Consider the following 20,184-nt stretch of genomic DNA (forward strand, 5'->3'; position numbering starts at 1 on the left):
TAGCGTGTGAAAAAAAAAAAATCTGTAAATGATTAACAGATCTCAGATTTCTTTACATGCTTGTGTACGTTTTTGGAATAATGTTTAGTGATATAGAATGGCAAAATTTTCAAAAACCTTTTTCAAAAACTGTTCCATTTTATTTGAAATAATTTATCTGCAAACTTGGGAGACCGGGGATGGTTGTTACATTTTTTGCTTCAGCACCTATAACTCGCTGAATTTTTTATCTTGAGTTCTCAAACTTTTATGCAAATTAGCCACATTTGTTTACTACAAATGGAATCAATTCAGGAATATCACAGACCTCGTGAGTTGATGTCAAATACATGGTGTTCCTTTGTTACCCCACTATCGGGGTAGGTTGTTGTAACACATGCTAGGGTAAGTTGTAACAAAAGACAAAAGAATTAAAAATGTATGCCATACCATATGGAATTGATAGTGTTACAACTCTCCCCATGTTACAACTATCCCAGGTCTCCCCTATAATCAAAAAATAGTTTACAGTCACTCATGAGTATAAATTTTCGAAGAAAATTCCTTCCCTTTTTTATTTTCAAGAAAGATCTTTATTAAATATCTTGCATCAGTCATCAACACTGAGAAAAACAGCTTCACTGTCTAAAATATTGGATTTTATACTCATTTAGTTTCAGTCACATGCTCTACAAGTCAAAATATTACTTAATCAATTTTAGTAATACTGCAATTATAAAGATACCGTTTTGCACAATGCACAGTAGTTATTTATTTTCATGTCTTAAAACATATTTAATGCATTTCAGCTCAGTGCAGTTCAGCAGTAGCAGAAAAGTCCTTGCAGTGATAAACAATTTATCCATACACATCATTATTTGTTTTAAATTCATGTGCTCTCATAATCTTTAATCAAAATAATTTCCTCTCCTCCTTGCAGCAACTTCTCTTCTCTGTTAACTGGCGCACGGGTGGGGCAACCTGTAACTCACATCGCAGAAACAGAAATAACAACCATCCAATCAGTTCAGATGGGCAAAAGCCACCCTATACATTTCACTTGGATTAACGTTACAATATGAACATATGATCACAAATCTGTTTAATGCCAACTTTAAAATGCCCTAAGAGACAGTAAAAATTGCATTTCTGTTTACAATTTGATCTAATGTTTCTGATTCATTTTTGTTTTCAGCACTGCGTTTAAGCCTGAATACCCTAAGAGAACTCCTGAATGCTTTAATAAATTTACGTGATCCAAAAAAGTATATTAGGGGGTCCAAGCAGCAGTTGATTCCTGCCAATATATAGCATGCATAATAAGCTGTTTCCACCTGCAACAGAACTTTGCAATTCTCAGGGTGATACTTTTTCATGACTACTCCAAGGGTCCGAACAACATTGAGAGGAAGAAAGCAAAGGCCAAATATGACCAGACATATCCCTATCATCCTCAAGGATTTAGTCTTGGCCGATTGGCCCTGAATAGAATTGATTTTGATGCGGGATACTGAGCTCGCAAGGCGACTGTAGCAAAACACTGATATAGTTAAGGGTAAAATACACCAAAAGAAAAGAGTCACAAAGTTAATAACAAAGTAAGTTGCTGTCAGTGTTCCCTGATGAATACTAAGACACTGCTTATGATTTTCCTCAGTGGTTACAGGAAGCAACGATCCATAGACAATGCCAATTATTATCAGAAAACACCAAATCCCAGCACACAGCTTCTTCACGAAAGTCTTCCTTTTCATCAACGAGGAGCGGTTGAAGTGAACCACGGTCATATAGCGGTGAATGCTAATGAGTGTGAGGAAGATCACGCTGCCGTTGAAGTGGACGCTGAGCACCGTAATCTTCAGCTGGCAGAAGAAAGGCCCAAAATTCCAGTTGCTATCCATGACGAAGTATGCTGCCATCAGTGGGGTTAGTGGAGTAATGATGGCGTCAGATAGAGCTAGATTGAACTGCAGAACGGCTCCAGAGTCCCATTTGTGAATGCGACAAGTGAAAACCCACAGGCTGAATCCGTTGAGCAGGAGGCCCAGCAGATAGACGAGACAGAGGATCACAGCCAGAGACATGTGCTGAGCCTCAGGAGAACATGTGTTACTGCTGTTTAAGGTGTTCATCTTAGAAGAATGCCACTGTGTAGGAAAAAATTACTGTGTTATTTTGATCAAACTTTGTGTTAGGTATATTGCAAATAAATCAACTTTGAGAATTTCACACAAATGCCCTGGCCATGCAAATATATTGCTATAGTGAATGCTAATAAATGTCATCACCAAAGCACATGTTAAAAAACTCTCCAAAGGTTATATTTTGTTGTCATGTAATGTTTGATTATATTTGATTAATGATTATATAAATGATTATGTAAATATAAACTGCTCACAATTTTATTAGGCTACATATATGCGAGCACACTAACTAACTATATATATATTCTCTGAAATTAATATCAAGCTACACAAAGAACTTACCAGACCATGCAACACTCCCCTCAAAACTCATTTGGAATATGGAAATTGAACAGAGAGTTTACCAAATTATTAAGGCATCAGTGTACGTGACAAAAAGGAACCAAGACAGGATTTCCTTTTATTGGTCAGCAGTCATTAACCCAAAACTCCACCCTTGTCATTCTGAGTTAAAAATGAACACTTTAAATATCTAACATGTCAATGAAGAAAAAAATAAACCGATAATCAGAATCTTATAAGCTTTACTCATCATTGGCCATCACAATTATTCACTTCATAAAACTAAGCAAAAATATTCAATTTGCATTCATTTACATCAAATATAAGCATACATATGAAATTCCCCTGCAATTTTTGAAATATATGATTTTCAAAACAAATTGCACACATAATTCATATTATTTAGTATCATCAATGTTTGTAATTAAGAGCAAGAACAGCAGTTTCCTTGCTATCTGAGGTGCTGTTCTTGCTGACATGAGGTCAGTCTTACAAAGGTGAATCATGCCTTGTTCCAAGTCTCACACCTATTCTATTAAGAGAGATATGAACATTTCTTGTGAATTTCTGAGAACTGAAACAATATATAACTGGATCTAGACAGCAGTTGACTCCAGCCACAATCCATGACACATAATATGCAGTCTCCAATTCTAAAAGTAGACTGCATTTGTGTGGGGAAAATTTCTTGACCACAACACCCACACTGCGGACCACATTCATAGGCATGAAATAAGCAACGAATATTGCCAAACAAACAGCTACCATTTTCCGTGATTTGTTCTTAATAGCTTGTACATTGTCATGGCTAGTGTCGAGAAGGGACATCGAGCGCACCAGAAGACAGTAGCAGATTGCAGAAACAATGAATGCTAGAAGCAATACAGGAACGAGGAAAGTGAAGTTTACGATGAAATAAATGTCAATATATTGTCCTTGGTGAATGCTGAGGCATAAAGTGTGATTGTTCACTGTGTTCATGTCTAAAATAGCGGCGAATGAAGCTCCCATAATCAATACAAAAAGCCAAACTCCAACACAGAGTTTCTGGACAAAGTCCTTTCGCTTCATGTAAGAGTCTCGATTGTAGCGCACCACAACCACATAGCGGTGAATGCTAATTAGAGTGAGAAACAGAATACTGCTGTAACTGTGAAAGATTATTAAAGCTATTTTAAGCCGGCAGAGAGCTTTCCCAAAAAGCCAATTAGCAGAATGATAATACACTGCCATAAATGGTCCCATAGGACATATTATGACATCACTGACAGCTAGATGAAACTGAAGAATTGTGCTGGGCTTCCACACTGGTGTCCTGCATGTGAACACCCACAGACTGAAGACATTGAGCAGGAGTCCCACCAAGAAGGTCAGACAAATGAGCACAGGGATGGAGATATGCTGGGACTTTATGGGACAAAGGCTGCTGATGTCACCACTGGAGGCATTCCATAAAGTGATGGAGGAGAACTCTGTGCTGTTCATCTGTAAGAAACAGATGCCGAAAATACAAATGCCATTATTAATATCATTATTATTTATTATGGTTACAATAAAGAAACATAACAGATGAAATGTAGGTTAGATGGGGTAAGACGACTTGAATTAGTTGAACATAATATGACCACATGCTATCTTGACTTTTCATTAATTAGAATTTCAACATTTGTGCGATTTATTTTTTTATTTATGTCCATTTCTATGTCTATATTTTTTTATTTTATTTAATTATTACAATTAATTCAGTCACTGTTCATCATAACCTTTAACCATATGAGTGGAATTATTCTATTTAAATACGTAATCTATTGCTATTATAACAATTTACAATTTAGGTCTGCATATAATTAATTTAAATCAGAATTCAGTTATTCCACAAAATTGTCAAAAAGCATAAATTTACATAGAATATTTGATTTAGTTTTTACATTAATGACAACTTTAAAAAAGTTTAAATTTCTAAGCATATAAAATAGTAAAATAGCAACTAGAAACAGCACTATAAGATAGATATAGAAGATACAGATCCCTGGTCTTCATCAGTTCAGGTTATCTGAGGTTAACAGATGCTTTGATTATTAACAATTTTAAATGGCTCCTCAATAGATCACTAATTATTGAACAAAAACATCTGCACATAACCTAGAATGCTGTCTAACACTTAATGGACGTTCTGCCATGTCTTCGTCATCGGTTAGGAACCTGGGTGTGCTCTTTGATACCAATCTTTCATTTGAAAGCCACGTTTCTAGCATCTGTAAAACCGCATTCTTCCATCTTAAAAATATATCTAAATTACAACATATTCTCTCAATGCCAAATGCAGGACAGTTCATACGTTCATGACCTCAAGGCTTATTGTAATGCTCTTATGGGTGGTTGCCCTGTACGCTTAATAAACACACTCCAGCTGGTCCAAAACGCAGCAGCTCGAGTTCTTACTAGAACCAGGAAGTATGACCATATTAGCCCTGTTCTGTCAACACTGCATTGGTTCCCTATTAAACATCGTATACATTTTAAAATCTTGCTGATTACTTACAAAGCACTAAATGGTTTAGCTCCCCATACTTGAGCGAGCTCTTAACGCATTATAGTCCTTCACGTCTATTGCGATCTCAAAATTCTGGCCAGTTGATGCTTTTTACATTTAGATTTCCTTTGCTGCCATCTCACACTCACTTAAAATTAATGTTTAAAAACAAAACTATAATCTCTATCCATTTTTCATGCTGTAAATTATAACTTGGTGATGCCTAATTTCACTTGTTGCATGGCAGTAGATCCTTTTCCTATTTAGCACCTAAACTTTGAAACAGTCTTCCTAGCATTGTTCGAGAAGCTAAAAACACATCTCTTTAACCTGGCATACACATAGAACATTATCAAGTTCTATTATTCAAATCTGTTAAATGACTGTTAGACTGCACAAACTAGGTCAGCCGGAACCGGGAACACTTCCTATAGCACCCGATGTACTCACTACATCAGAAGAAGAATGGCATCTACGCTAATGTTAGTCTCTCTGTTTAGCCGGATCCTGGCCGTATCCAGATCAGACGGTGAACTGTCCTGCACCTAGACACGACCACAACGCATCCCTGAAGTGTCAGCAGAGATTGTGTCAACTAGACTCTCCTCTGTGAAGGTCTCATTGACCAGGGGCACTGATCCTCTACAAACCCGTCTCCATACCGGCGTGATGACTCTGATCTTCAACCAGATGAAACTGGATAAATATTCTGAATGTTGTGATCCAATCTGACTTCTGACCTATAATGCTGCCTGAATCATAATCATACACTGTTCTCTCGTTGGCCAGAGGAGAACTGGCCCCGACTGAGCCTGATTTCTCACAAGGTTTTTTTCTCTATTCTGTCACCTGAAGGAGTTTTGGTTCGCCTTTTGGCTTACTATGTTGGGAAACTTAATATTCAAAAATATTATTGATCTGTCTGCATTGACACCATTATATGAGAACTGAACTGAGCTGGACGATGACATCACTGTTTTCTCCAGAGCGGGTATATAGATAAATTAATTAAATTAATAACTTTTTTGCTTACTAATACTTAATAACTTACTTAATCTGGACTATTTTCTTCTAGATCTGCTGTACAGCCGAAACAAACTTTGTTGCATTATTTTCCTGTTATCACTGTAAAGCTGCTTTGAAACAATCTGTATTGTAAAAAGCGCTATATAAATAAAGGTGATGACTTGACTTGATTACTATTGGTGAACCAAATTAATATCTGTTTTTGTAACTTATTCACAAAACATTCACATTGTAGGACTTTTTTTGTAACATAAAGATAACATCTATCTATCTATCTATCTATAGATCTAAATCTAGATATATATCCCATACCAAAATGTTATCTTGATGTTACAAAAAAAGTCTTACAATATCATATACATTTGCAATAATTAAAGAACACATTATCAAATTGTGTTACCTTTGAGTCCATCAGAGAGAAGCCTGGATATCTTGATGGCTACAATAATAGTTTAGACTTCTGCAAGGCATTATATGTGCCAAGTGAAGACTTCCTGTAAAAATGTGATCATAGTGACCAAAGTGTTTTGATACTATCTTTAATTGTGGTGTCACAGCTTGCAAGGTAGGTGTATGCAAACTTGACTTGTCAACCGTAAAACCATAACTTGTTAAGAGCATGCAGTGGGGTTTCATCTTCTCACTTTGTATTTGGCTGCAGTAAAAGCAAGAGACAGAAGATATGTAATATATAATTAGATCATCTGACACAGTGTAAGCTGGTATGAATCGCACAGCGAAGATGAATAAAGTAAACCGTCTTTAATGATAAAAGCTAAGGAGATAAAAGAGATAACACCAAACTAACACAACATAGTACTAACGAGCAGGGACATACATTTTAGGAGAGCACAGGGTTTAAATATAAAGGGACTAATGAGCTAAAGATTCAGGACTGGGTGGAATCAGCAGGAAAACAGGAGAGTCAGGGCTAGACAGAACCAGCGGGGACAGGAGAAACAGGGGAATTACCTCCTCAAACGATCAAATAAATCAAAAAATGTTTTTGGGCACATGTTTGTAATTCTTCATAGTTTTCTTCTTGATTTCCCCTTGATTGTCTACCCCAGGTGTTCCTTGTTTCCTTGTTAAGCTTGTTAATCTCTGTGCATATATCTTCTTTATCAACATCTCAGCTCAAACAATAGACCAGCCCCAAACCACTGACAAAACCACATGACTTCTAGCTCAGCATAACTGATACTGTTACTTTACGTGTGAATTTATATTTGTCAGTGTTATTATATTTGAATGATCATCTGATCTGACGCATTTCAATATCATCACATTTGCCCAGTCCACAAACAGTTCTCAAAAACAATGCACTTTTAATCATACTTCCTTGTTCACATTGATTTTTTATTTACACAGGAAGAAATTATGTCAGCCTATGACCTTCAGTTTTTTATATATATATATATATATATATATATATATATATATATATATATATATATATTTCTGTCATGACAACTCTCGTGTTTGGCATGGTAATGGATATGACCATTTTTATTTATTTGGTCTTGGTGGAATAGATCTGTTACGCTATCGCTGATGCAGCAGAGCAAGTACAGGACTTTACTGCCAATACATACACAACACGCTGCTGAGAGCAAGTAAGACATGCTGCTGCTGTACAATTTAGTGTACATGAATTACCCGTAGCAGATCTATACAGGTGGAGCTGGGGAAAGCGTGCTGCAACTGCTACAGCAAATGCTGACCGAGTATTTGAAGGATGAGCAGCGAGCTCATTGGCTACTGATACAGCAGGAACCAATCAGCTGTGCCCTAGAGCAGTGGTTCCCAATTCCAGTCCTCGGGACCCCTTGCTCTGCACATTTTGTAGGTCTCTCTTATCTGACACACTCAGTTCAGTTCATGGAGTCTCTCCTAATGAGCTGATGATCTGGTTCAGGTGTGTTAAATAAGGGAGACATACAAAATGTGCAGAGCAGTGGGTCCCGAGGACTGGAATTGAGAACCACTGCCCTAGAGAATGATGAGATTTTTATTTATTTGGTCTTGGTGGAATAGATCTGTTACACTGCTGCAGCAGAGCGAGTACAGGACTTTACTTACTTGTTTTGTTAATAAATGTACACCTTGCGCAGAAATCCTTCTCTCCCTGGTTTTCTGTGCTCACAGCGCATTACAGATAACAGCACATGAAGACATTGAGCAGAACACTGTCAGACTCAGAGTCCACGTAACATGCCTTGAGCAGCTGTAACATTTGATGAATAATGAAATGAGGCAGCATTGGTGCTGTGAGGCAAGTACGATGTTGTCTGAACTGACAGAACAGGGACGTGCAACTGCACCACCAGGAAGTGATTCTGCCCATCTGAGACTTGTAAACTACACTCAGTAACAGCAACTGCTTAAAATATATATATTTTCAAACGTCTGAAACCACAATGAAAGTATCTTTCTTTCTTTTTTGACTTTTAAATCTGGAGGTTTTTTATTTTTGAATTAATTAATATAAAATAAAAAACACATTAAGATGTTTAAGAGCTTCTGTTAAAGATTAAATGCTAACTGGTCTTCTTTGAAGAGCCATTGCTTTGACAGAAAAAAAAGAGGAAGAGTTCGTCATATCTGTGGGTGATTGGTGTCTTCTCGGTTTCAAATGTGGGCAGGCCTTCCTTTTAAATAACTTCTCAATTCCTTTTTACCCAGTACTTTTAAAAGTAAACATTGTAGTGGTTAAGGAAGATTTTAAATGTTGCTGTGGTTATGTTCTAACCAATGGGGAAACACCATACACTTATTTCCACCAGCTGATGAGCAAGAACATCAGATTGCATGCCATCATGGTCTTTTTTGACATGATACACAATTGACAGCAACTGACTGTCATGAATTCATGAATGAATCAGAAGCCCAACTATGACAGCATGAGGGGGATTGAAAAGATTACAGCGGTACATCGGTCAGTATAATCCGAAACAAAAACTGGACCATCACAAGACAGAAGGCCTTTCACTGAGCCGAGCTCTGACGGCAAGACACTAGGTGGAGACAGCAGCACAGAACATTGGATAAAACCAGGTTCCTGGTTCATTTTGTTGACAAAATTGTTGTTGTTTTTTTACTGCTTTTAGGAACAAAATGTTAAATAAATCAGGAGACTGTTATATGAACAAACCCCTCTACAAAAACCTTTCGAATATATATAGGAAAAAAACGTTTGGTATATGTAAGTGCTATTGAAAAGGAGACGTTTCTGCCTGAGAAAAAAAATCATTTTGAGAAAACAGCCTTTAAAGATAAGATATAAGACATCCATGATATAAACCTCCATGACACTTCCAGGTCTTGAAATTCAATTTTCCATATTATCTGGTTTTCTGAGACCACGGGACAGTGTTTGCCCAACTTGATAGCCATGCTATTTTAATATTACAGTAATAGCCATGATAAATGTGACAATGGAAAATGTACCTGACCTTAGAAAATAAATTAAAGCAAACAAGAACATTCAAACTGTGAGCTCTACGTAAACAAACTAGTGTATTGCATGCATGACAAAGATTGTATATACAGTATATAAGTCATTCATTATATACAAGTCATTGAGGGTTCTTTTATTCACTTGATTATGCACTTTAGTTGTGAGTGTGAGACAGCAGTGGGTCTCCAAAGAGAAAGCAAGCATCAAATATCAAAAAAGTCTCAAATTGTAAATTTGTCTAACCAATTATTTTATTTACACAAGGGTTTGTCACACTGACTCAATCCAAAGCAAACGATATTCAACCATGAGATGCTTTACATAAGACAAGACTAGGTTTTCTTAAAAGAAGTGTAGATATCGAAACACAAAATTGCAAATTGGAAAATGCTTTAAAATGACCTTTATAAAACCGGGAAACAAGAAAAACAACGAAACTTAGTCATATAACCAGCACAGTTCCATTTTACACATGTTTAGGTCAGTCTTTTGCCATTAAATGAGTCATCTACCTCCATTGCTGCTGTGGCTGCTCTCTAGTGGCTGGAGCACAAGTCTCTGTCAGACAGGGGTCGTGGGGGTGGAAGGGGTGGGAGGCACAGTAACAGGGTGAAGGCCTAAATCCAGAGAGGGGGCTTCCTCTGGTTCAGGGGGGCTTTTCTTAGAAGCCTCAAGCTTCTCCTTCAACAGGGTGTACAGTTCTTTCACTGACTCGCTGCTCTGTAATAACATGAATTAAGATTCGGTTACTAAAAGATTTCTGCACAAGAGAATCAGTACAGAGAGGAACAGAGAGAGCTTTTATCATTTGTGAACCAGTGTTGTTATTGTTAACTAGAACTAAAAACTATAAAAAATTATTAAAAAGTAATTGAAATAAAGCTGAAATAAAATGAAATATAAATATTAGATGAAAAACTTAAATGAAAATTAGAAAGCTTATCTTGGCAGCTAATTGAAATAATTTAAAGCTGAAGTCCTACATTTACTAAAATTAAAATGATACAATACAATTATTTTAAAGCTAAATAGAAATATTTAAATAAACAAAAAAAATACAAAAAGCACATAACAACATTACTAAAATAAACAAATTAAAATGAAAAATGAAAATATAAAAACAAAAGCTAATTCAAGATATTAATCAATACTATAATAGTATATAAATACAAAAATCATCCTGTGAACAGGAGTGGATGAGGTGCCACCTAGTGATCTTTAAACATTAAAACAAACTTGGCCTCATTTACTTTCTAATGCATGTCCCTAGTCTTATGAATGATTCATCAGTGCATGTTGTTCCAAAGAAAAAAAAGATAAAAAGTTGTTGTAATCTTTATTCAAAATGAAAATTACTTCCATTTTTGCTGATGTGACTAAATCCATGCAGAGCAGAAGACTATTGGGAAATGTTAACCAACAGCCCATTAGCTATTTATTGATTTAGCAAATTCACATTCAGACCGTTTCCTTTAAAATACCTGTTTTGGTGGTTCAAGCGTCTTCATTAAGGTTTCCATGTAGGACGCCAGCACCTTCTGATGGAGATGGTTCAGCAAGCGAAGACTGTGTCTGTGAACGTTCTCCTTACTGCAAATGAGAGCGATAAGCTCAAATATACTAGAACTGTTGTGAACTGAGCCACAGTATCAACTAATGAATATTTTACATTCAAACCCTGAAGAAGCTGCACTATATAATGTGATTAAAAAAAGATAATAGACCTAGAGAAAGATGTGAGGAGGAAGTTGTCAAAGACAGCAGTGCAGAACTCCTCTGATCCAAATTCATCAGAGAGCAGAGTTAGATGACCAGTGAGAAGATGGAGGAAGATGTCTCCAAACGCCATGTCGTTATAGGTATCCACTGCAAAAACACACACACAGTGATCAGTCTTTGTGCAGCATTGCCATGATTATCCATTAATCCAATGTATCTGACAGGAGTCTCACCCAGTCCAGGCAGAAGCCGTTGTAAAGCATTTTTGTTCCTCTGCTTAGCGATATGAAGCGCATAATAAAGACCGATCTCACATGCCACCCTGTTTTCCTGTATATACCTAGATAAAGCAAAAAGACCATCCATTTTAGAAAGAATTAAGCACTTGCTGAATATGCTGTGTTGAAGAGTGGCACGAGATGGTGCAGATACCTGGAGAAGGTTTCAGGCAGGGTGGTGGGGTACGTGAGAGAGGTCTTCTCCTCACTTGGTAGTTTCTGCTCCACAGTGAAAGTGTAGTCATCCACCACTATTGACATCATGGCAGGCAGAAAGCGTGTTACCACCTCCAAATCCTGATGGTGAACAAGACCAGCCTTGTAAACCCATTTGTACAAATTGCACAAATCCACAAACATTAGACTTGGGTTTATTGAAGAATGCAGAGAGTTGACTAGACACGACCACAACGCATCCCTGAAGTGTCAGCAGAGATTGTGTCAACTAGACTCTCCTCTGTGAAGGTCTCATTGACCAGGGGCACTGATCCTCTACAAACCCGTCTCTATACCGGCCTGATGACTCTGATCTTCAACCAGATGAAACTGGATAAATATCCTGAATGTTCCAATCCAATCTGACTTCTGACTTATAATGCTGCCTGAATCATAATCATACACTGTTCTCTCGTTGGCCAGAAGAGAACTGAAGGAGTTTTGGTTCGCCTTTGGCTTTTGGCTTGCTAAGTTGGGGACACATTTGGGGAATATTTTTTAATATTCAAAAAAATTATTGATCTGCCTGCATTGACACCATTATATGAGAACTGAAGTAAGCTGGACAATGACATCACTGTTTTCTCCAGAGCGGCTATATAAATAAATTAACTAAAATAATAACTTTTTTACAACAGAAATGAACCATCACTCAACTTACTTAATCTGGACTAAGACACTATTTTCTTCTAGATCTGCTGTACAGCCGAAACAAACTTTGTTTAACATTAGTTTCATAAACAAACATTAGTTTCCTGTTATCACTGTAAAGCTGCTTTGAAACAATCTGTATTGTAAAAAGCGCTATGTAAATAAAGGTGACTTGACTTGATCATACCATTCGGGGCTCTTTGAAAACCTGGCTGTCAATCATGTCCCAGGCGCCCTGGCCAAGAGAAAGCATCCGCAGCAGGAGGAGAAGTTCAGGGCTGTCCTGTACATAAACACAGATTGTTTGGTTATGTGCTTTTCTCAATTTTTTTATTTTTTTATATATATTTCTATTAATTCATTTTTATTTCAGTTTTGGCAACTTTAACTTATTTTAGTTAGTTGGCAAGGCAACATTTCCAAACTTAAATATGTACATTTTATTTTATTCCAAATACCAAAAATGATTTTTAATTGGTTTAGTTAAAGGTAGGGTAGGCAATTTCAGGGAGGCTAGCAATAGCAAGCTAGCTCTGAATGCATGAGATCCCACCCTCCCCAGATCGTCTCTAAACCCACGCCTCCTTCAAAACATATGAACGTACACAGCAGAGTCTGCAAAGCATCACGAGAGACGGCGTTAAATTACCAATTTAAAGAGCTCTTAAATGTCTCTGCATATCCTCATGAAATGCGCAGAGGTATGGAAATACGAAATGTTGAGAGGCAGGTAGGACCAAAATTTAGTCCAAATGCAATGAATGGGCAAACATTTTTTAGTCCTGAGAATTCCACAGAAGATATACAGTATGTACAGTTTTTAATATTTAGACCACTTCTATTATTGCTATCAGGATGTAAAGAGTTTCAACCAGTATAACAAAAAGTGTTTATAAAAAAATATTGCCTACCCTACCTTTAACAAAAACAACACTGTAGTTTTGTTAAACACTAATAGCTAACCTATTAGCGATGAAAGGGCATAGACAGTTATTTTTGCAGCTGAACTTGTTGCATATGCATTTGTAGGAGTTTCCCCTTTCAGTTTAAATAAATCACGCAGCGTGATTTACAAAGATTTGAGGTAGTCAGTTTACTGGTATTTGCACCACTATTAATGCCTTAACCTTTTTTGCACTTCACATGGCTGCAGTTGTTGCGAATGTTTACACTAGCCATGTTTAGTATAAATCAGGTCATAGATCAGTACAAACAAAAGATGCCTGTAGACCTAAAATCAACTATGGAGTAGGAGTTCTTACTCTGGGCAGGGCGTCCTGGCTCAAAAGCTCCTGAAGGTTCCTCACAGTGCTCAACACTAGAGTGTTACAGGCAAATGGATCACAGAGGATCATCGACAGGTCACTGTGATAAACAGAGACAGAGAGTGTTACATTTTTATGGTTTTATGGCTTTAATGTATGCTGTATCTGAATGAATATTTGAATCTCGTACCCTAACACTTGTTCCTGCCCTTTCTTCACACCATCCAGGAAGCCTTGCAACTCACGAGCGCGTTTAGCATCCACAAACTTTTCTCTGATGCAGGCATCCAAACACCAAGAAAACTGCAAAAGGATAAGAGCAAACATAAATATAGAGTGTTTTTGGGTGCAGGCCATTTGAAATTGGTCACCCCATGGTACATGATCACAAATTGCAATAGTTCAAAACAGTTTTTGAATGTTTATGAATATACATATTTGAATCATAAACAATAAAAAGATGCTGATTGCTGGTCTGACTTCCAGAAAGTGTTGAGCTCCTGTAACTGTTTTTGTAACACAGGGCTCTACAGTGCGCCCATTTCACTCGCACATGCGAGTAAATATTTCGGCGTGCGAACGTGAAAAAATATTTGGGCGCACTCGTGCGAGTGACACAGCATTTTTCTATAGAAACAGCTGCAAATACATCATCATGAGCATGGGCGTCAGTTTGGTTTGAAATGTGCTGTGGACAGAGACGCATTCGGAAGTGCATTTTCAGAAGTGCTGGGTACAATGACGCATTCATTTTTTTTCTCTCTTTCGCGCAGGTTATGTTTTGAAAGACGATGTCCTGTAGCTCAGGCACTTTTCAACAGGCCCACCCAAAACGTAAAAAAAAAAAAAAAACTTTTACTATAGCCTATTCGAATTTTTCAATAATTATAAATAAAAAGAATCGCCAATAAGCTCATAATTTGTGCTAAAATAGTGTTTAGTTTTAAAAACCATTTTAAAAAGCTGGTTATATTTTGATGTTTCTGCGCAAGTTCAGCAGACAGTGAGGTTCGGGTTTGTTCCGATCAGAGCTCGTGAGTGGAGAGCGCATTTCTGAATATTCCGCTCCGCTCGTTCATTCCGCAGGGTCGCTTGCTCAACCCAGATGTCCTGTTGCCTGGTTCGAAATCGAAAATATGTGGAATAAGGGCTGCTTCCGACTAAAAGTTTTTTTTCTAGTCGACTAGTAGGCTAGTTGTTTATTTAAGTCATTCGTGGACAAATCGCCCCTTTATATTAATTTAATTACTTATAGCCTACAGGGTAATGAGCGTTTACGTATAGCCGCACTCAAGCGCACGACCACACGCATAAAGCTTGCCACAAAGAACCGGTAAAAGTAATGATTATGAATGCGTCTAAATGTGTCTAAATACGCTGTGAATGTGAATGTGCATTATACACTGAGTTTCGGTTCATTTATGAGACGAACTCCAGTTCACTCGCCGGCGCCTCCATGTCGTGATTCTGCTATATTTACTTATTAAATCCAGGCAATTGGTTCATGAAACATTGATTAAAATTAAGATATAATTAATACAAAACGAAATTCAATTTAAAGAAAGGCAGCTGTTCTGTTTGAGGTCTCTGTGAAAGTTTTAAAGCAGTCTTTTAGTGCCGCTTTCAGAGCGCTCACGTCTGTACCCGAGAACTGACACGTTGTTTTTTCCCTCATAAATGCGAACACGAAAAATTAAATAAAATGATTATTATAATGTTTTTTTGTTGGGTCAGACAATGATTACCAAATTTCTCTCTCATATTGCTCCTCATAACCACTGAAAACAAAATCTGGTGGGTACACGTCCCCCCCGAAATCGACGCCTATGAATGAGGAGGGGCAGAGTAGGACACTATATTACCGGGAGATCAGTTATTTAGGCCTAAATCTTCAGTATAATGATAATGATAACTATAATGATAAACTTATACAACAAAAATGACTGTGCCCCCAAATATTTGTCTGTGCTCCTAAATTTTTTTATTTAGGCGCACCAGTGCTCCTTGTTCAAAAAGTAAGTGTAGAGCCCTGTAACAGATATTTAGGTCATTTTGTACAACCTTGTGAAATGGAAGGACCCTACAAATGGTGCTCAATAATCATGATGTTGCAGTTGAAAGGGTGTGTTGTAAATTACAGATGGGAAACTGGCTCCACACCTTGTGACAGGGGTCGACTGAACAGATCTCACTGATGTCGAGGTCGTGAAGGGACATGAGCAGCTCAGCACGTAGGGTGCAGTAGTGCACATTTCGTGTGCGCAGGAACAGCGTCCGCAGGAACTGTAGGACCATATCGTAGAGCTTCACGTTCTTCCCAATCATCTGAGTCAGCTTCAGCACCACCTAATGAAAAATCACAGTTTCATTGTTGACAAAGATGCAACAAGAGGACAGTGTTTGTTTGTTGTTCCACTGCAAGCGTAATCACTAAAATCCAAGTTTGCAAAAAACATTTGTTTAAATATAAAAAAAAGAATAAAGATAAAATAATATAAAGAAAAAATAAATAAATAATCATCTTAAAATAACATTGACACAACATTACATTACCATCAAATGAACACTAAATTACCATGACACTAAAGTATGTTAGAATTATCAGAACACAAGATTAATATTAAAGAAATGCTACGATAACATTGATACAACATTATATAAACATTAAAGTAACACTATTTTATAACTTATATTCACATTCAAAATTAACCTTAAAATGTCTTAAATGTTTAATTTTTATTTTTTGGAATGCATAGTATTGTCATGTTTTAATGTTTTAGAATTTCAGGGGGAAAAAAACAGTACATTAATGCTAACACCATTTTCAAATGAAATAAGATTCATTATCCAAATGGTCAAAATCAATTCTAAAATGTAAACAAACACCTGGCACTTACCTCACCCTGTCGCCGTGTTTTGGGTGAAGGACTGAAAAAGTTGTGAAGGATGGAGAGGTCGTTGCTAAAAAGAGCCGTCTCCTTCTCCACAATATACTGTTTCAAGAGCGGAGACACCTCATCCCCGAAAAGAGCCTGATTGTCCTGCCAAATCTGCCGTTTCACCTCCACAGCACAGACTTTGTACAGCTCTTTATCGGCCATAACCTGCTTCAGCTTCTTCTCAGGCACCTGCATGAGCATTCAAACAGAAAATTGATTGTCAAATTTAAAATTGTTATAAAATTATAAACTTTACACAAACAATTGAAAACAAAACAAAAACGATTGCACACCTAAGGCTGAAAAGATCTGCAAAATAAGCTTTGAAATGTGTCTGTATACTGAGATATCTTGAAATGTATCTGTCACTTGAGTACCAGAGAGTAATAGGTCAGAGCACAGAACACATGTATACCTTTGGTAGATGTTTTAGCACTTGCATGACAACGGGCTGTATGGACGGCATCTTCACCAACGGGAAGCTTTTCTCAAGAAGTTCTTCCAGCTTTACGTATCTGTGTGAATTTAGGGGATGCATTAGTATGATTTAAGATCCGCTGCGCAAAGGAATGGATTGAAATCAAAACTTTTCATTCACCTGTCCTCCTCCTTGCCCTCGGCAATGGTGGCAACGCGCTCCATCAGCTTATCTCGAAGCTCATCGAACACTGACTGATGAAACTCCAGCCGCGGAGTCCCGTGAAGATCCAGGAAAGGCAATGCAGACTGTAGGGTTGGCAACAATATGCCATTTTCCGCCTGCAAATGATAATACAGTTATAATAAAACACAGTAAAATGAACTAATATCGATTTTATAGATAAATAAGTGTTACAAGTACTTTTTTTTTATTACTAGTAAGGAACCAAATAGTGAGTAGTATCAGTTTCAAAGTCACTATTAACTATTCATGAAATACTACTAGTAGTGACCAGTATCTATTAAATTCTGATATATTACATAGACACTAGTACTTATTTTTTTGCAACTAGTCACTATCCCAACAGCGACAGATAAGTATTTTATTGTTACTGGTCTCAAATTCAAATGTTTGCCAATGTAAACTTGTATTTATGTAATGTAATGTTACAATGTAAAGAATACTTTTGAAAAAAGAGAGAACGTAATATGTACATATTTATATAGCCTATTATTAAGTATAATAGGCTATACTTAAAATAATATATTTAAGTGCAAAATGAAGATGTTTTTGGACACTTAATTGCAATGAAATAGCAATTTGTTGAACATTACGAGTGACTTCTTTTTACCCACTTAAGTAGGACTTAAGTACATTTGAATGTAATTATAAGTTCATATTTACCATTATTGTCTTTGAAATATGGTTAAAATGTACTGACAAAGTGACAAGCTATGTATTGTATATTGTATATTTGTAATTGCACATTTGTAATGATGAATTAGTACATTTAAAATATATTAACTTAAAATGTAATATTAAATAACATACTAAGTTAAAATTGTAATCTCTTTAAATGTGCTTTAGTATGTTAGTCAACACACCAAAAAATGGTACTAGTACTACTACTCCTTTAAAACAGAACAAAAACTTTAAAACATAATTATTTAGAATGTACTTTAAAGAAAAACGTGTAATGTGACATTATTAGAAAGCGCCAGGACACGTTTTAAAAGTGTACTCAAGTGTGTTAGAAACAGTCATTAAAGTGTGCTCTTTTTAGATACACTTAAGTGACTTTTTATTTCATTAATATTATATTATCTGCACATTTTTTAATGTACTTTTTAAGATTTAAGTACACTACAAGTGCGCATTCGATTTTAATTATGTGCCCTTCTTTTTCACAAGGGTGTTCACTAGGTTGTGGTACTTATTCCATATTGGATTACTTACTAGTAGTTAAAATTAATACTAGTTAAATCGGCTTGTCACAGGCTGCCTGTCATATGACAATTCAAACTGAAAGCTACGCCAGAAACTAGATCCCTCCCATTATAATCAATGAAGATGACTGTTGCATGCGAGCGAAGTGCTTATGTCTAATGCAATAGATTTGAACACTGTGAATATTTTAGAGACACAGAACCTGACCTGAAACTGGTCGATGGCTTTCAGAGGTTCTGTACAGTTAGTGAGAGTTTCTTTCAGATCTTCTCCATTAGATATTCCCAGCTCAGGTAACCCTGCGAACATTTTGAGACGCTCTCTCTAGTTTAACTCTCCACTATGAAAAAAAGAAAGAAATTCATTGACAACAGAAATACGACTAATCTTGGCTAAATGTGCATTGTTCGTTGTTTTCTGTATTCGCACACTTCCTAATTGTGCAACGTCAACAGACTCTTGTTCCTGATACATCGTAAAAGGTTCCGCCTCAGAAAGGTTCCTAGCTGGGCTTTAGGTGTCACATTTCTCCATTGCCCTTACTAAAAAAAATCGTATCATTGAAACCCCGTATTAAAAGACTCTTAATTTTAAAAGATTAAAATGTTCTTAAAAGATTAAAAAAGGTCAACATAAGCTTTGCAATGAACCGTTCCGTATAATACGGAATCGTTCCGTATTTGACACATAAAAGTCTTGTTCCGTATTGAACTGATACGGAACGCACTTTGTTCCGTATTTTTGAGAATAAATTCAGTGCAAATCCATGACAGACACATTATAGCTTCTAATATAGCCTATGTCAAACAGACTATATGAACGAAGACATTTGTATGCTAAGAAAAAAAAAACCCTACGGTGCGGTAACATATACTAATTTCTCCCCCTGTTTGTCTATGATCAGCGTAGCGTTTTTAACATCTTGGAACATCATCAGAGAATCCCCTTTTCAGTCATGGTGAGTCACGTATCGTAGCAAGCAACGATGACGACAAGTGACAACAGCGGGAAATTTAAAAATTATAGCCTTTATATTTCACATCTATCTGGTTCAAAGTCTTGTATATTGATTAGGCCTACTTTGCTATTCTATAAATATATAGGCCTAATAAGTTGTATTATAATATGCTATAATGTATGAAATATATTTATATAAATGTATCAATTAGTTTCCACAATATTCACCAGAAGTCATCATTTCAGGGGTTATTTTTCAAAATTTTCTTCCGTGGGGGCCAGGCACGGCGTTAGTTTTCGGCGCACCCAAAACAAACAAACAAACAAAAAAAAAAAAAAAAAAAAAAAAAAAAAATCTTAATATATTCTAATTTTGTCAAGAATTATAAAAAATCGTCAATAAGCTCATAATTTGTACTAAAATAGTCTAAATGTTTAGTTTTTAAAAAGCTGGCTATGTCTATTTTGATGTTTCTGCGCAAGTTCAGCAGACAGTGGTTCGGGTTCGATCAGAGCTCGTGAGCGGAGAGCGCATTTCTGAATATTCCGCTCCTCTCACTCATTCCGCAGGGTCGCTCGCTCAACCCAGAATGGCCTGCTGGATCGAAAATATGTGGAGGGCTGCCTCCGACTAATTTTTTTTTTCTAGTCGACTAGTTTAAGCCATTTGTGGACAAATCGCCCCTTTATATTAATTTAATTACTTAAATAGGCTGGTACAGGATAATAAGCGTTATGACCGCACGCATAAAGCTTGCCACAAAGAACCGGTTAAAGTAATGATTATGAATGTGTCTAAATTAGCAAG

At 36.6% G+C, this 20,184-nt stretch overlaps 3 protein-coding genes across 4 annotated transcripts; all 3 read right to left on the reverse strand.

Annotated features, from left to right (window-relative positions):
* Nucleotides 1-566: 566 nt before the first annotated feature.
* LOC311082665 (P2Y purinoceptor 4) lies at nt 567-2,561 on the reverse strand. The gene is made up of 2 exons (XM_084113652.1): nt 2,466-2,561; nt 567-2,126 (listed from the first exon to the last, which is right to left on the reverse strand). Exon 2 carries the CDS (start codon nt 2,109-2,111, stop codon nt 1,104-1,106), a length of 1,008 nt encoding a protein of 335 aa, XP_083969778.1. The 5' UTR covers nt 2,112-2,126; nt 2,466-2,561; the 3' UTR covers nt 567-1,103.
* A 4-nt stretch (nt 2,562-2,565) lies between these two features.
* On the reverse strand, nt 2,566-10,136 carry LOC311082666 (P2Y purinoceptor 4). 2 transcript variants are annotated; one of them, XM_084113654.1, is made up of 2 exons: nt 9,997-10,136; nt 2,566-3,950 (listed from the first exon to the last, which is right to left on the reverse strand). In XM_084113654.1, the coding sequence occupies exons 1-2, from the start codon at nt 10,000-10,002 to the stop codon at nt 2,955-2,957; spliced, it is 1,002 nt and encodes a 333-aa protein (XP_083969780.1). In that variant the 5' UTR covers nt 10,003-10,136; the 3' UTR covers nt 2,566-2,954. The 2 variants fall into 2 exon arrangements, with proteins under 2 accessions (XP_083969780.1, XP_083969779.1); XM_084113653.1 differs by lacking the exon at nt 9,997-10,136 and adding an exon at nt 6,425-6,560.
* nelfb (negative elongation factor complex member B) lies at nt 9,525-19,602 on the reverse strand. Its single transcript, XM_084113651.1, has 13 exons — nt 18,627-19,602; nt 17,151-17,311; nt 16,968-17,067; nt 16,511-16,741; nt 15,774-15,959; nt 13,804-13,916; nt 13,611-13,713; nt 12,536-12,631; nt 11,636-11,778; nt 11,437-11,543; nt 11,209-11,350; nt 10,966-11,074; nt 9,525-10,204 (listed from the first exon to the last, which is right to left on the reverse strand). The coding sequence occupies exons 1-13, from the start codon at nt 18,726-18,728 to the stop codon at nt 10,046-10,048; spliced, it is 1,752 nt and encodes a 583-aa protein (XP_083969777.1). The 5' UTR covers nt 18,729-19,602; the 3' UTR covers nt 9,525-10,045.
* Between the last annotated feature and the right edge of the window lie 582 nt (nt 19,603-20,184).

This window comes from Abramis brama (assembly GCF_963993115.1).
Source record: "Abramis brama genome assembly, chromosome: 5".
Taxonomy (NCBI): Eukaryota; Metazoa; Chordata; class Actinopteri; order Cypriniformes; family Leuciscidae; genus Abramis; species Abramis brama.